Source organism: Tympanuchus pallidicinctus, unplaced genomic scaffold, assembly GCF_026119805.1.
Source record: "Tympanuchus pallidicinctus isolate F22 unplaced genomic scaffold, pur_lepc_1.0 scaffold20, whole genome shotgun sequence".
Taxonomy (NCBI): Eukaryota; Metazoa; Chordata; class Aves; order Galliformes; family Phasianidae; genus Tympanuchus; species Tympanuchus pallidicinctus.
Window position 1 is genome coordinate 3,434,852 of NW_026294722.1, and position 15,465 is coordinate 3,450,316.

Consider the following 15,465-nt stretch of genomic DNA (forward strand, 5'->3'; position numbering starts at 1 on the left):
GAGCTCCCCCAGGCCCCCCACCCCGTGCCGTGGGCTCTCTGTCCCACCTCCCACCCCACATCAGACTGCGCCGGGCAGCTTCCATGGCCTTGGGCACCTCCAGGGATGGGGCACGCACAGCTATCGCCGGGTCCCCTCGGCCGTGGGGACCTCCTGCTCGGTGCGCGCAGCCCCCTCCTGTCCGTGCTCCGTCCCGGTCGTGCCGTGCCGCGCAGAGCCGCCAACGGTGCGCTTTGGCCGGCAGGGGAGGCTGTTGCTCCGCCGAAGCACGGAGCTGAGAGCGGCTGGGCGCTGCCCGACACTGAACGGAGCCGAGCCGAGCCGTGCCGAGGAGCGGAGCTGAGCCGTGCCGAGCCGTGCTGTGCTGTGCCCAGCCGAGCCGAGCCATGCCGTGCCGTGCAGAGCCGTGCCGTGCAGAGCCGTGCTGTGCTGTGCCCTGCCAAACCGCGTCGTGCCGTGCCGAGCCGAGCCGAGCCGAGCCCAGCCCTTCCGTGCAGAGCCGTGCCAAGTGAAGCCAAGCAGTGCTGAGTCGAGCTACATAGTGGTTAGCCAAGCTGTGTCGAACCGTGCTGAACCAAGCCGGGAGGAGCCCCGACGTTGCGCAAGGCCCAGGGCAGGGCACCGGACCGTACATAAGGTCGCCAGGTGTGGGCGTTGTGAGGGCAGTGCCATGGAGCCGGGTTTGCTGCTGCTGTTGCTCCTAACGGCCCCCTGGGGCCAGGGCTGGGCGACTTCGAGGCACGCATCGGGGGAGATGGCACGGACAGACCGGACAGACCGTCCCTCCGTGCAACCCGGTGAGTGCCAGTGTGTCCCGGTTAGGGCATGGTCACAGAGCCATGGGATTGAAGGCCGGACATCACACGGCGAGGGGAATAGGAAGAAAAGCCAGCACAGCCCCAGGGCCATGATGCAGATCTGATGCACACAGAGCTGGGGGCGGCGGCAGGAAAGCGTTACTTCTGTCCCAGGTTCAGTGCATCCCAACAGCAGTGGTGCTCCTGTGGGCACTGTGATGCTCCATGTGCCCACACTGCTGCTGGGCTGTGCTGGAGGAAGGGGCACTGGGGATGGGGCAGTGAGTGTGAGGGTGGCGTGGGACCTGCAGCGAGGCTGAGCAGCTCTGGGATCTGCTGCCCATGCTGAGCTGTAGGAGCCATGCGGGTGACTCTGTCACTCCTCCACTGTTCTCCCTCCCAGGGGAGCCTGGTAAGTGCCAAGAGATCAGCATGACCATCACGAGCCCCCGTAACAACGTCTGCTCCTCAAAGTGTGCGGGGAGCACAGGATGCAGACAAGAGTGCCAGCAAGGTGAGGGATCCCGTCCTCCCAGCAGCCCCACAGGCCCCACAGAAGCTTGCCCTCTGCTGTCTGGGGGGTGAGCTGGTGGTCCTGTGTCCCATCCTGGCACAAGGATGGGATGCTCTGGTCTGGGCAGGTCTGATCACTGTCCGCTGCCTGTGCATCATGCACAAGGGCTGTAGCAGGGCCCCTGCACCCCACCTCTCTTACCTTTCAGTCCCTCTGGTTCAGGGTCTTGTTGTGCCCCCTGCTCCCCACCCGACAGATAGGACAGGGATGGGCACGGGAAGGGGCTGATGGGGCCCTGACCCCCTGTCACCCCCCAGCGAATGAAGATTTCCAACCACGGATTGACCCCGACCCAACGACCAACTGTGTGAACAAATGCAGAGATGACGGCAACTGCAGGGGCAGCAGGAAGTGCTGCCGCATCAGGTGCCGGTTCCGCTGCCCGCAGCCAGTACCAGGTAAGGGCAGTCAGGACTCTGGGCTTGGTACCACGGCTGGGATGCACCCCATGGGCATGAGCCCTTCTTCCCCATCCGCAGCCGGACCGGACACCTTCCCCAAGAAGAAGGCGCCACACGCCATCGGCTGCCGCAACAGCACCTGCAGCGGTGACACCGAGTGCCCCAACCACCCGCCGTGCTGCCCACCCCTGCGCAGGAGCTCCAGGCTCAGCGTCTCTCTGTCCCTGCTGGGCTTGGGCTGCCGCTGGTGCTCTGACCCCAGGCAGTTGTGCCACCTGGCCCCGGAGCGCGGCCCGTGCAGGAGGCGCCTCTATCGCTACGCCTACATCCCTGCCTTGAGGTCGTGCCGCGTGTTTGTGTACAGCGGCTGCGGGGGGAACGTCAACAACTTCCGTACGGCGGAGGAGTGCCGGCAGGTCTGCCAGTACGGTGAGAGCCGGGCACGGGTGGGAGCACAGAGCGGGGTGAAGGATGCGCAGGGCAGCACATGCCGAGGGAAAGCACCCAGTGCTGCTGCGGCTGCTGCTGGCGGGTCTGCCCGGAGCCCTGCCATGCAGAGCTGTGCTGCGGTGGTCAGGCAGCAGCAGCCATGGTTGCTCGGCTGCTGTGCGTGTGGGTGCCGCGCGGGGACTGGAAGCGTTCCTGCTCGGTGATTCCAATCAGCACACGGCTCCATCCTGGGAGCTGGGTTTGATTTGGGCATGAAGCAGGCGATGCTCTTAGCAATAATAATTGCAGCTGATTATCAAAATATTAATCCTGCCATGCTCTCAGCCTGCACGGGAAGAAATGGCTCTCTTTGCAGGCGGCTTCCCTTTTCTGTGTGCACATTTAGGAGAGCAGACTGGGGGGACTGGCAGTGCCGCCGCAGCCCTGCGGTGGGCAGCAGCACCCGGCAGAGCCCAGCCGGTTGCAGCCCTGCTCACTGCTCTGTCTTTCTCCCCAGGGCTGGATAAGCGCTGACCTCCGGACATCACAGCCCGCCCAGATCTGCAGAGCCGACCGTTCTGCCCCACACAATAAAGCCGCCAGGACGCCTGGCTTGGAGCAGCACCACTGCCTCTGTCTTGCCTTCCCAACACATCTGCGGGGACGCTGGGGCAGGGATGGGGCCGGGGCCACAGGGCGGCAGTGGGAGAGCTGGGCATCGCTCGCGGATGCCGGGCTAATGACGGCAGCGCTGTGGCCACCTCCGCAGCGCGGCTCAATACAGCTCTAATAGCGCCATCCGTAATGGCCCCAGCCGGGTGGCACAGAGCCGGGGGGATGGAGCAGGTCTGGCTGCGGCTCCGGACCGTGGCACAGCCTGGTTGGCGGCATAGGAAGGCGGCCTCCCAAAATGGGGTTTTTATTACAGCCATACATCACGGCAGCAGCCCGATGTGGGCAGACGGAGGTGATTTTTCTTCATGGTTTACAGACAAATGAGGGGAAGGAGAATTGATGTGAACTTTGCTATAGCAAGAGGTTGGCCATGCGGGCAAGGAGATGGCTGTGCTTGTGTTGGGCACTGTGCAGAGGGGCTCTGCCCCAGCCCACTCACACAGCCTGGTGTGCCCCTGCCCCAGGAGCAGCCCCAGCCCCTCAGGTACTCACAGCCACCAGCCCCTCTGCAGTCCCAGTAACTGCCCATCTCCTGCACAGGTGGATGGGAGCATCACGTCTGACCCGAGCAGTGGCTGTGATCCTCCTCCTGGGGTGATACTCAGTGGCTCTGAGCAGGGTTATTAATTGCGACCGATGTTCATTAGCACTGCAAATGTGGTGTGGATGTGCAGCTCCAGGCTGGCTGTTTTTTGGTGAGATCTTGATTGCCCTCGCCACAATTAGAGTTGCCTCCAAACACCACGGTCCTGCCTGGTGTAAGATAACAGTTAATACCCACAAATAGTGACTATCAGCTTCTCCATAAGGTCCATAAATATTAATGCAATTCTAATTAGTTCCTTTAAGTACATTGCCTAAATTAAGCGTTTCCTCAGCAATAAATCAGCAGTGCTTTGGCATTCTGCTCATGCCCATTCAGCTGATCACAAGCTCAGGGCTCCCACTGACTGCCTGCATGGGGGTCAGACCCGCAGCCACCTGGGGCTGCGCTGTGCCAAGCGGTGCCATGCTACGCTGTGCTGTGCCACGCTGAGCCGTGCCAAGCTGTGCCATGCCGTGCCCAGGTGGAAGGCTGACAGCCCAGCTGGTGACACTCCTTGCTGGCTGTTCCAAGGCTGCTGGCTGAGTGTCTGCAGAGCTATGCAGGGCCCCATGATTGTGGAGGTGCCACCTGCCATCCCCGGTGCAGCGTCACTTGGTGACCCCAGGCTGCCACCAGCAAGGTCTGTGATCCTGGTGCTGGAGCCGGGAGCCCCACGCTGCAGCCAGAGCTTTGGCACGTGGTTGTGAGTGAGTTTTCAATGATAAAATATCTCCTAAGGACTCCGGTGTCATTGATATAGAAATAAACCCAGTATTAGATTCAGAAGAGGAAAGGGAGCCTAGACACCACTGAATAAGCAGACAGTGCCCTGTGACCTTAATCAGGAGTAATATTATTAATACATTTTTCCCCAGGTGCACCCAGAGATTTGCATTTCCAGCAATTTGCACAATAATGAGGCAAGCTGACCACGCATCACCTCTGCAGCGATCACCTCTGAATCAATGGCAGTGTGCCGGCAGCTCGTCATCTCCAACTGCAGCTGTGCATCCCTGCACTGCCCCACTGCCTCCAGTGCAGCTCCTGCTCCTCCTGGCAGAGCAGAGGGTGTGGGATGGGATGGAATTAAGGGGGGTGGAATGGGATGGGGGGGAGGGGATGGCTCTCCTGGTGCTGCTTTTCCCAATCCAGCTCTCAGAAGGAGGTGCAATGTGTCATACTCAGCTTTGAGCAGAGGGACAGAAGCGCCGTGCATCTGCTGTGCTCTCTGGTGCTGATGCTACTGGAAAAGAGCAAATACCAAACTCATTTGCTTGAGGAGAAATTAATACAGTGTGAAGCCTGTAGTGAGTGATTTAAGAACTGGGTTTAAAACCGCAACACAAATAGATTTTTTTATAAGGTCAGAAGAAAGATTAAATGCTACAGACAAGCACAGCGATTGCCATTTCAAGCATCACTTTTCCATAACTATTTGGGACTGAGCTGTGTCCTGGCGCTGCCATGTGGCTCAGAGCCCCCTGGCATGGGGCTGTCCCCAGGCTGCATCACAGGGAGAGGACACGGAAGTGCAGGTGGTGGCAGCAGGCACTGTGTCACCCCATGGGACACAGCCATCAGTCCTGCACAGTGCCCAGGCTGTGGGTACCTGCATGCAGGAGCTGGGGCTGGGAGGAGGAATCACATCCCCCAGCAGGAAGAATTGATGCCAGGAGACATGATGGTGTGAGGTTGCAGTAGGAAGATGCCCCCATCCATCACGAGGTGCTCGTTATTGGGTAACACCCCACACGCCGGCTGATTTCACACCTTATCTGAACCCAGCAGCTGTGCCCTAAATCCTGAGTGCCGTGCCTGTCTGGAGGAATTCGGCTGCCTGTGTTTAAAATTAGTGTTAGCATCTATCATCTCCCCACACCAAATGGCTTCTGTGTCGACACTTGGCAGCGCTCATCCGTCACCGGGCACGGTGCTGCCCGGCTCAATGCCCTCTCCATCACTGTCACAGGACCCCTCATTGGCAAAATGTCACCCAAAGGACACGTGTGACAGCCTGGCTTCTCCCTCTGCTGGCACTGCTGGTGGTGATGGCCCCCACGGCCCCCGGCTCTGCACTGCCACGGCCTTACAGCTTCAGCACTGTGGGTGCAGTTTGCTCCCTGTGTCCCTGTATCATCCCCGGTTTCGGAACCACAGCTCCACTGCCTGCCCCAGCTCCTGCCCCCTGCTGTGCCATGCAGTGCAGGGCACAGGGGGCGATGCCTGGCAGTGGGATGCACCGAGCTCCCGCGCCGTCAGCGAAGTGCCATAAATAACATCCCATTAACACAGCGCCGCCGCTGTGCCTAGTGACTGATTTTGCTGGCTCCATTATGGGCTTCATAAACAGAGTCGTTTATTCCCAGCCTTTGCTCCAGTGCCTCCGGGGATGGGAGCTGTGCCTGCTGCTGCTCCGAGGTGCTGCGGCCCCGGTGCTGAGCTGTGTGATGGGTTGTGCCCAACATATGTGTTGGTGAGGCACAGCCACAGGGACCTCGCAGCACGGGGAAGGATGGGTGTCTGTGCAAAGGAATGGATGGGTGCTGTGCCTGGAATCAGAGGCAGCCCTGCACAGACGCTGCATCTCGGGATGCTGTGCAGCCCAGGGCTGGCTTCTCCCCATGACATGGGCACGGCTGGCTGCTCCCCACAGCCCATACAGAGGAGATGGAATTGCAGGTGGTGATGCCATCCGTGCTGGGCATATGGAACAGCCTTCCCACACTGCAGCTCACCGTCTCCTGCCTGGTGCTGTGGTGGCACCGCAGCTGCGTGGCTGCTGCCCAGCGAGGAGCTCTGCCAGGCAGGTGATGGCGGAGCTGTCGGCGTGATGAAAAGCCTCCTGCAGCAATGCAGATAACATACAAGCACAGGTCAGCTGAGGCCCGTGTAGCCCATCCATCAGGAGCAGCAGCTACAGGCGCTTCCCGTGCCACCATCTGATGCATGCTATCCACCACAAATGTGTTTCTTCCCCCAAGGTTAAACGGATGAGTGAGGTTCAGGCAATGACAGCTCTGCTTGCCCTGTGCAGGCGATAAACGAGCTGAAAGAACCAGAGGGAAAAAAATGGTTTGTTTGCTGTCAAATGCTCCTTCTGATGGTGCTGGGCCAGGTGCTCCCTGCAGAATGCCAGCAGCATGGAGACATGCGTGAGGATGGGACCTGTGCTGGGGATTGCCCCCAGCTCAGCCACCAATGGGGGCAGCCTCTGCTGCACTGGCTGCTGCATGTGGGTGAGTGCAGTCGTGGCTGAGCTGCTCAGCTCCGTGCAGGAAGGCAATGTGGGATGATGGTGCAGGTAGAGACATCCCTGAGGTCTGGAGATGAGACCTTCAGAATGCTACGCTAAGGGCTCAGGGCTGCACCTCGCATCCTTTGCGCTGTTCCAGTTCTCTGCAATGCGATACAGAGGGGTGGCCCTGCCAGACCATGCAGGCACCATGAGACCCCCATGCCCCAGGCACTGCTGCCCACAGCCTGGCTCAATGTCACACCTCTGGGCCTGTCAATGTGAGAAAGGTTTGCAGCCGATAAGCGATCGGGCTGTCAGCCGTGCCGTGCCTCTCGCTCGTGATTTACTGCGACGCCGCTAACGGAGCACAGATTTTTCTTAATCTAAATTGAAAACTACTCAAGTAGAAAAATAATTTCATTGCCTCATCTGGAAGGATCGGGGGAGGCAGACACGTTGTTCCGGGGCCGGCTGCACCACGTTCCTGACCCTTTGTGCCACGCAGGAGCCACGGCAGCAGCACGATGGTCCCTGCGGGGTCAGCGGTGCCCGATGTGGGGCAGAAGTCAGTCACTGCAGCAGTGGGGTGGGAGGGATGTGGGGACATGGATATGGATGGAGGGTGGTTTGGAATGAGTGCATTCCGGGAGTGTTTGCTGAGCCGGATAATAACGCGCCCAGTGAGCTGCATCCCAAGCACGCCGCCAAATTAAAGAATTTTTTTTCCCCTTTAATTTAAAAGTCACCGCTGGGAAATCTCCACCGGCCTCGCCAGCTACTTCCCCCAGGCTGACATTCGGGAGAAATCCTTAATTTTGATTGTCACACTTTGTGGAGTTTAACTCGGGGAAGCAGAGCCATAAATAAGGTGCCACTGCAGCAGCTCCAGCTGTGCGGGGCTGTGAGCAGTGCTGTGGGGGCTGTGGGGGGAGCACAGTGCTGTTGGCTGTGGCACTCCCAGCACCTCTCTCCTGCACACCCATGCTGCCCGGCCCTGCACACCCAGCGTGATTCCATGCTTTGCTCTGTTCCATCATATGCTATCCAGCTCCAGGGAGCCCCGTGGCAGAGCTGCCCGTGCCCCACGCAGGGCTCTTCCTCTCCTTGGTATTGGATGGTTCCCAGCCCCGCCAGCCTTTAGGAAAGAGGAAAAATCCACTCACACCTCCCTGCCAGTGCTGAGTCCCGCGCAGTGCTGAGCTGCAGAAAGGTTACAGCCCATCTGCATTTTACCCTTCAGTAATTTCAACACTTATGGGTGCAATTAAGAGGCAAGTCTGGAGTTATGAAGCCATCAGCGTGGAGAGACCTGAATACTAACAAACTCCTGCGTGCAGTTGCCATCCAGGGCCGCCTGATTTATCCGTGATAAAGTGGCAGTGATGCTGGCGGATGGCATCAGCCACAGCGTGGCTGCGTTAAGCGTGCATTTTTGAGCTGCTCGCTGGCACAGCCTTCCTCCAGCACTGGAGGGGTGGGATTGGTACAGGACTGGCTGCAGGGCTGTGGCATTTGGACACCACACACCTTGACCTGATTGTGGCTGCAGGGAAAAGCGTTGGGATGGGCTGACCCCGCAGCACTGACAGGCTGAGACCCCCCGTGCCCTCCCTGCAAAACCCCAGGCCCCTGTCCCTCCTGTGCATCATGGCGGGCGAGGGGAAGGGCAGGCTTTGCCTTAAAGCTTCATCCTCATTTAATTGGATACCTTTGAGCCCAGGCTCACGATTCCTGCAGCAATTTGGTGTGAGATTTCTTTCTTTCCCTCCATTATCCACTCTGATTAACTCAGCTGCACCTGTCAGCTTTTATTCCACGGTGTGGGGAGTGCTTGAGAGAGCCTGTTAAAATGCATGAGCTTTGGCACACTCGCTCTTCCCTGGCCAGTGATACCAAACCAGCACAGGGCAGGCTGGGCTCGGCCCAGAGGGTCACAGCCCTACACCCCCCACCCCACAGAGCCCCCACCCCAGAGCTGCTCAGCGCCAGCGGATTTTCTGCTTTGCAAATGCTAATTTAACATTGCAGTTATGACTTGTTCTTTTTGGTCTCATTTTAATAAAAACGAAAACATCCGGAAACGCCGCTGCACCCAAGAAAGAGCAAGATCTGACATAATTAAAAAGTGGCTTCAATCAGGCTGTTTTCCTAATGGTTTGTCATATCAACCCACGCCGCCCCGAACCCCCCTGCACTCCCAACCCCCTGAGGCATCATTTACATTTCTTAATAACCCCTCATTAATATGCATGATGTGGGGAGGGCAATAACGGCTGAGCGCACACCACTAATTCAATTTCAGCAAGCCTCCGTGTGTTTAGTTAATCACCGGGGGACCAGGGTTACTCAGTACAATTATTTATTCGGAATTAGATCTGGAGGCATCTGGATTGAAAGCCAAACCAGGAATCAAACGAAGAAAGGGATTCTCTCTGCAGTGCCATGGGGCCACGGGGCCACGATCCCTGGCTGAGGGGTGCAGCACAGCCCTCCTGAAGCTCTGGGCGCTGGAGCAGCTCCATGCCCTGTGCCAAGGGCTTCTGTTCCTGTCTGTCCTTTCGTTTATCGCTGGGTGGTTTTTGTTGTTGTTGTTGTATTTTCTCGCTTCTGGTTTTGCTTTTTAATTCAATATTTGGTCCCTGTGCTCCCGCTGCCCTTACTGGATGAAAACACTGTGTTATTGAATCCTGCCCTGCAGCAGCTCAGTGAGAATTGGGTTTCCTGGGCTGCAATAAGGCTGAGTTGGAGCTGAGACGGGAGCACATCCAGGAGGAGCCGGCAGCAGCCGAAGGCTGTTCCAGTGGCAGCCGCATCGCACGGCCCTGCGCTGTGCTCACTGTCAGCCCCTGTGACCTCTGCTGCCGCTCCTCAGAGCCCCCCAGAGCCCCCCAGAGCTCTCAGCCATTTTCCCTTCACTCGGTGAAGGGAAGCCAACGAGCCAACAATTATCTGCTATTTATCTCAACCCCAAAGCACAGATTTGTGGCTGTAATTTCGCAGGCCGGCAGCTCCAGTACTTCTCGCTGTCGGCGGGGCGCTGGGCCCTTCTCACCCGTGATGGATGTCTTTAATTCCTCCCCGCGCCCTCCCGCCGAGCTAACGCCGCCACCGCAGCCGCCGTTGGGCCACGAATAACGATTTTTGCTCAAAGGCGCTCAGGCACAGCTGAACAACATTCCGTGAGCTTTGTGCCGAGCTGAGCCGCCCCCCGTCCCTGTATCAGTCGTATCACCAGCCCGCCTCGGATCCCGCAGGTGTTGGGGCAGCGCTTTGCGACGAGGCGGCGGTTTGCGACTCACTTTCCGGCAGCGCTCGCTACGCCTCGCTTTCCGGCAGAGTGGCGCCCCCGCGGCGCGCCTGCGCCACTCGCTTTACGGCACAGTGTCGCGCTCTGTCGGTGGTTGGCGACAGTTTGGCGGCGGCGGGGCCCGGTCGGCGCTATGGACGTCGGGGAGCTGCTGAGCTACCAGGTGCGGCGGGCGGGGCGGGATGGCACCGGGGAGGCCCCGACCCCGCTGACACTGAGCTGCGGCTGCCGCTCCGGCTGCCTCGGGGCCGGGACCGGGCGGGGTGGAGCTGCGTGGCGGTGCGGCTGCTCCCCGGCTGGCTGCGCTCTCTTTGAAGGCCTCGCAGTGTGCGCGGCGCTGCGCCTGCTTTGCTCGGCTGCTGCTGTAGCTTCAGAGCGCGGTATTTTGGGAGGAAAAAGGTTAAACTGCTTTTAGGTCTGAGAAACTTTCCCCTCTCTTTTCTTTTTCCGTGATATCGTAATGACTTTATCTGAGAACTCCACCAGATTTCCACTTGTGTCAGCTCCAGGACGATGTTTTCTTCCTCCCTTAAAGTTTGGGGTTTGCCTTGTCTGCCCTCTGTCTGCACTCTGTCCCTCCTGCTGTGTGCACGCAGTGCTGCCCTGCTCTTCTGAGCTCTGTTCACATTTGGTTTCTGCTTTTTTTTTTCCCGTGCTTTTTAAGTACTAAGTTAGAATGATCATTTCTTGTGTTCCCGTAAAGGTAAACCTGCATTGAACTTCTGTTCATTATAAATTTTTAATCAAGTTCTAGTTTGGATTTTTCTTGGTTTTCTCTTGCTCTGAAAATATTGAAGTCCTCCGAGTTCCAGTCTGCTGTGAAGCAAACTGCATGCTTGTGTTTTGATCTCTTTGGTTTCCCTACAGCTCTGTGTTGGGCTCTTTTCCTGCCCTTAGGTTGCTGCTCATGGCAGCATGGTGCGGATGCTGTGGAAACTGGAGGTGGAAATCTGCTTTGTGGATGCCAGGCATTGCAGCAGCAGCTGCTGAGGTTATTCCTTAAATTTCAACTGACATGGCTCTTGGAGGCGTTGTCCTGGCTTTGTGCTCTCCAGATCTCTTCCCAGGACGTAAATGATTTTGTGTCAGGAGGTGAGGTAGGGCATTAGAGTAAGAGCTGAACTTCACGTGTCCCCAGATTCAGACATCTGGAATTAGGTGGAAAGGTGAACAGAGGTGAGAGGGGTGGGGAGCAGGAAGCAGTGCAACAGCTCTGTTTCTGGGGAGACACAGTCCCCTTCTGTGGGGTATCTGTGGCTGAAATGTTGGAATGGAAGCAGGGAGTGATGGGTTTTGTCCCACAGGCAGCACAGCAGGGCCGCCCTGCATACGTTCTCATAGAATTCAGAGCTACCAGAGCTGTGTTGTGCCTGTGTCCATGCTGCTGTGTGGTGGGACAGAGTTGTGTCAGTGACAGAGCTGCTGCTACCAAGGCAAGGCTGAAGGATGGCTCGTGTGGCAGCTGCCACCCTACTCTGGTTCTGCCTGCATGCAGGTTAACCAGTGCGAGGTCTGATGGTCTCCTCGCATGGAGCAGTGTGCTGCTTTGGGATAGCTTCATCCATCCTCGCTGCAGGGCAGCAGTGGCTGTCAAGGGAGGGCTGGGTGATGATGGCTGCTGTCTGATTTTAATCTTCTGCTGCAAATGAGTTGGTCTTCTCAGCTTCCCTCAGCAAAAAAGCCCGATTTTATATTGCTTCAAAATTTTCTCCTCTAAACACTTCATCCGTGCCCTTGCTTAATCGGGATGTTCTCCCTCAGTGCCAGATTTGGCATGGAAGATTTCAGGCTCTGTGCTGCCAGCTGGGCACTCGGTGTCTGTCAGAATGAGGAAAGGAACCTCCTGCAGCAAAAAAAACAAGGACAAATAAACAGACCCAGCACCTGGCAGCTCACACAAAGCTCAGAAATCCATAAAGTTTATGTGTTGCTGCAAAACAGTTGCAGATGGTCTAAACTGATGATTAAATATTGCTGCTGTTCTGCCCGGAAAGACTGTGCCCAGATCCTCCGTGTCTGGTTTCTGATTACAGCGGGTAATTACAGGGACAAAGCCAGCTCTGGTTATTTTCAGGCATCTCTTTCAATTGGCGTGGGAGGGAATAAGGGAGATTATTTCAGTTCTCGTTAAATGCAGATTTCAGCACTGAGTGATGATTACGCACTGCTAATTTTTTAATGAAATATTTGTGAAATGGAAGAACAAAAGGGGAAGCAGTGGCGGGGTGCGATTTGTGCAGCAGGTTTGTCCTGCCGGTGGAACTGGTGGAACACTGCTTGTGGTGGGATGGATCTCAGCGTGTTGGAGGGATACGGTGATTTCAGCTGCTGGCCCAGGCAGTTTGCTGTGGATTTGTGACATAATGGATGTGTCTGATGGCAGAGGCAGCCGAGCTGCTGGCTGCTCTCACTGCGCCTCCCAGCCAGAGCATGATGGCCTCCTGCCTGTGACCCCATGCTGGGAGTTTCTTTGGTGTGGTTCCTGCAGCTGCGTGCAGACCTTGTGCTCTCTTTTCCACCTGTGTCTTTGGCCACCAAACTGGGAAGTGTGGAAAAATCAGCCAAAGAAACCTGGGTGCCTCCCTGCCCTGCTGCTGGGGCTGTGACTGTGTGGCACATCGGGCTCTGGCCTCACAGAGGTGGCTGCAGCTGAGAGCTGAGCTGGGACACAGCACTCTTGTGTTGAGCTTTCAAAGGTGTCCTGGTGGGCAGCTGCAGGGCTGGTAGTTTTAGCAGCTGCTTCTTCTGGATACAGCTTATACTTTGTATTGTAGGGGGCAAGTTTTCAGTTTTGAGGGTTGCTGATGAACATGTTTGCTCCTATGGAGACTGAGAGGAGGCAGTGAGGGAGCTGTGCAGTGGCCGTGTAGGTGCTCTTGGCACAGCTCTGGTGCTTTCCATTAGAGTCCCTCTGCAGCTTGTAGTGGCTGCCATCTCTCTCCTCATCCCTTTTTGCGTTGGTTAAGAACAAATAAGCACCTGCAGGACCAGGGATGCTCTTTGTACTCTCCAAACAAACATGCAGCTTTTGGTCAGTGTATATATTTTTGTTTCATATTTTCATATGGTAGCTGTAGTTTAGAACAAGGAGGTGAAACTTCATGTTTTGTTTTTGTGTCTTTTCCTTATCTGTGTGCTTCTCATAGCAGCACATTGCCTCGGGGACTTGTGTGCCTTACAGTGTGGAAGGGTAGAGAGGGAAGGGATCCATTCTCTTAAATTAGTCAACTGCCCATGCAGGTGCAGCTCTGTTCTTCCTGTCTTTCACTTGGAGTTCTTGGGATTCCTGAGGCTACCACGCTGTCCTGGGTCCAGTTGCCTCAGTCTGTAATGGGTCACCGAGAGGAGCTGTGCTTCAGTGCCAAGTGAGATTGGCAGCAGCCTGGTTGGAAGCAAGATCCAGAAGATGGCTGTGGAGGTGTGAGGTGTGCTTTTGGAGCCCCAGCCCAACAGCTGCGTTCTGCAGCGCTGCTCTGTGTGTGTTGCAGTTGGCTGGCGTGGCCACACAGCAGCTGTGTCACTTATGAAGATTTATTTCAGATTTCATGAACTAATACTTTCAGAGCTTGACGGTAACAAGGTTACTTACGAAGTAAATGCCTCGGTAATATGAAACTCCTTTGGCAAGGTTTCTGCAAAGCTCCCTGGTGCTGAAGGTGAGCTCTAGGGAAGGAGGTATTTTATCTCCATGCGGCCGCTATCCCAAGGAGGGCAAGGCAGCCCCGAGCTGATCCTCACTCTGAGGTCTGGGGCATCTTCACGTGTGCAGCACACGAAGGAGTGCATGTTTGTGCTGCGTGGGCTGGGGAGCCCTGAGTGCTGGTGGTGCAGCACAGACACAGGAGGAGAATTCTGTACCACTGGGCAGCTGTTGTTTCACTGCTTTTGATAAACATCAGCTTTCTTATTAAAAACCTTTTGTATTCGTGTGTGTGTGTGTGTGTGTGTGTGTGTGTGTGTGTGGTGATCTCGGTGTTGCATTTAAATGGAAATGTCTTCTGAATAAATTACTGTGAGCGCACTGCATTCAGTAGGAACAAAATCAAGCTTAACTAATAAAGCAATGTAAGAATTGTTTTCTTGTGCGCTTTCCAATGCATTCCAGCTTTGTGCCAAACGCACCTTGGCACAACCGAGTAAAAAAATAATAATAAAATAAAATAAAAAATCCGCTATTTTATTTATTAAACAATTAACTTTCCCTTTTCGTGCCAGAAAGCTGGAAGTTGGGTGCGTGCAGCTCGGCAGTGATTTAAAGGAACGTGTTTAAGCTCAGCGTGCGCTGCTTAGCAAAACGCCGCGGTCTGAGCGCAGCGCTGCGCGTGCTTCATTCCTGTTGGTTGCTAACAGTCCTTTAGGAAGTAGCAGTGCAAAACAAAGCTGAAAATCAATGAGCAGAAGTTTAATGCTTGCTTTAAATCAGCTGCTCGTGGCTGTGCATCTCTGGTGTATCGGGGAGGAAGGCAGGTGCTTCACTTCTGCCTTGATTTCTTAGTGTTAATAGCACCGGGTGGAGAAATTGCAGTATTCTCAGTAAGGTTTAGCATAACATCAATAACAAAAGGAAAAACCTTAATGCCTGCTTAATAACGCTTGCCTGGGAATTCAATTACTGTCTATTGCCAGTGTGTTGGCAGCATTAATAATTGCATGCTGGGCACTTCCATAATTTATCATAATGACTTCTGTTATGTGTCATAGAAGATTCCCCCCCCCCAACAATGCATAAATACAAAAAAGGATAAAAATAATTGAGATTGAAACAGGATGTAAATGCTGCTGCTGTGGATTGTGTACTCAGAGGAAATGGGGTTGGTTTCGTGATGGAGTTTTAATTTAGGTTTTGTTCTGTTGATGTAGTCCCTGCCCGTGGTACATTACTTTGCATCTGACAAAGCACAGCTCCCTTGGTCCCTCATTACTGCTCCGGTCTCATTGGATTTTCCTTTTTTAATGTTTAGAAATGAGAACGAGGAATGATTTTCTGGAGCTTTAACTGAGGAACATGGAAGGCGAATGTTGCAGGGCTTCCTCCTGTGACTGCCAGCACTTTGTGAGCCTTTGGATTCCTCTCTGGTTTGATCCCAGCTCTGGTTTGATTTAAAAGCTGGCCTTGCACTCGTGTGAGTTTGCTGTGACTGCAGTGGGTCAGACAGAGACCCCCAGCAGAGGGTTGGTATTTCTGCAGATGGCACCTTAGGCAATAGGTTGCACAAATGTTAGGCCTGATAAAATAAGAAACCATCTTCCAGGCAACTTGAGTGGCTGACAAAGTGTGAACGTGTTTGCATTCTGCTTTCAAAGCTCTTAATGCACATGCTGCTGTTAAATAGTAATGAGTTAAATTCTGTTTTCCTGTAGCTACAGAGCGTAAAGTACTTGGTTGTCCTTCAGAAAATGTGAGCAAGACCAACTGTAATATCCTTATCGTTTTTGGAGAGTTTTTCCTTCTGTTGCAAAT

General features: G+C 55.3%; 3 protein-coding genes across 3 annotated transcripts in view; 2 read left to right on the plus strand and 1 right to left on the minus strand.

Annotated features, from left to right (window-relative positions):
• TGM2 (transglutaminase 2) overlaps window positions 1-15,465 on the minus strand; it is a 136,640-nt gene that overhangs the window by 27,845 nt on the left and 93,330 nt on the right. The gene's annotated exons all lie outside the window — the stretch shown is intronic.
• LOC128081217 (WAP four-disulfide core domain protein 8-like) lies at window positions 413-2,825 on the plus strand. Its single transcript, XM_052684253.1, has 5 exons — window positions 413-797; window positions 1,201-1,311; window positions 1,629-1,769; window positions 1,851-2,201; window positions 2,719-2,825. Exons 1-5 carry the CDS (start codon window positions 671-673, stop codon window positions 2,733-2,735), a joined length of 747 nt encoding a protein of 248 aa, XP_052540213.1. The 5' UTR covers window positions 413-670; the 3' UTR covers window positions 2,736-2,825.
• The window catches only part of CTNNBL1 (catenin beta like 1), a 38,962-nt gene continuing 33,530 nt past the window's right edge, over window positions 10,034-15,465 (plus strand). The window contains exon 1 of the mRNA XM_052684245.1: window positions 10,034-10,167. Coding sequence (XP_052540205.1) covers window positions 10,138-10,167 — 30 coding nt within the window. The 5' untranslated portion in view covers window positions 10,034-10,137. The remainder of the gene's footprint in view (window positions 10,168-15,465) is intronic.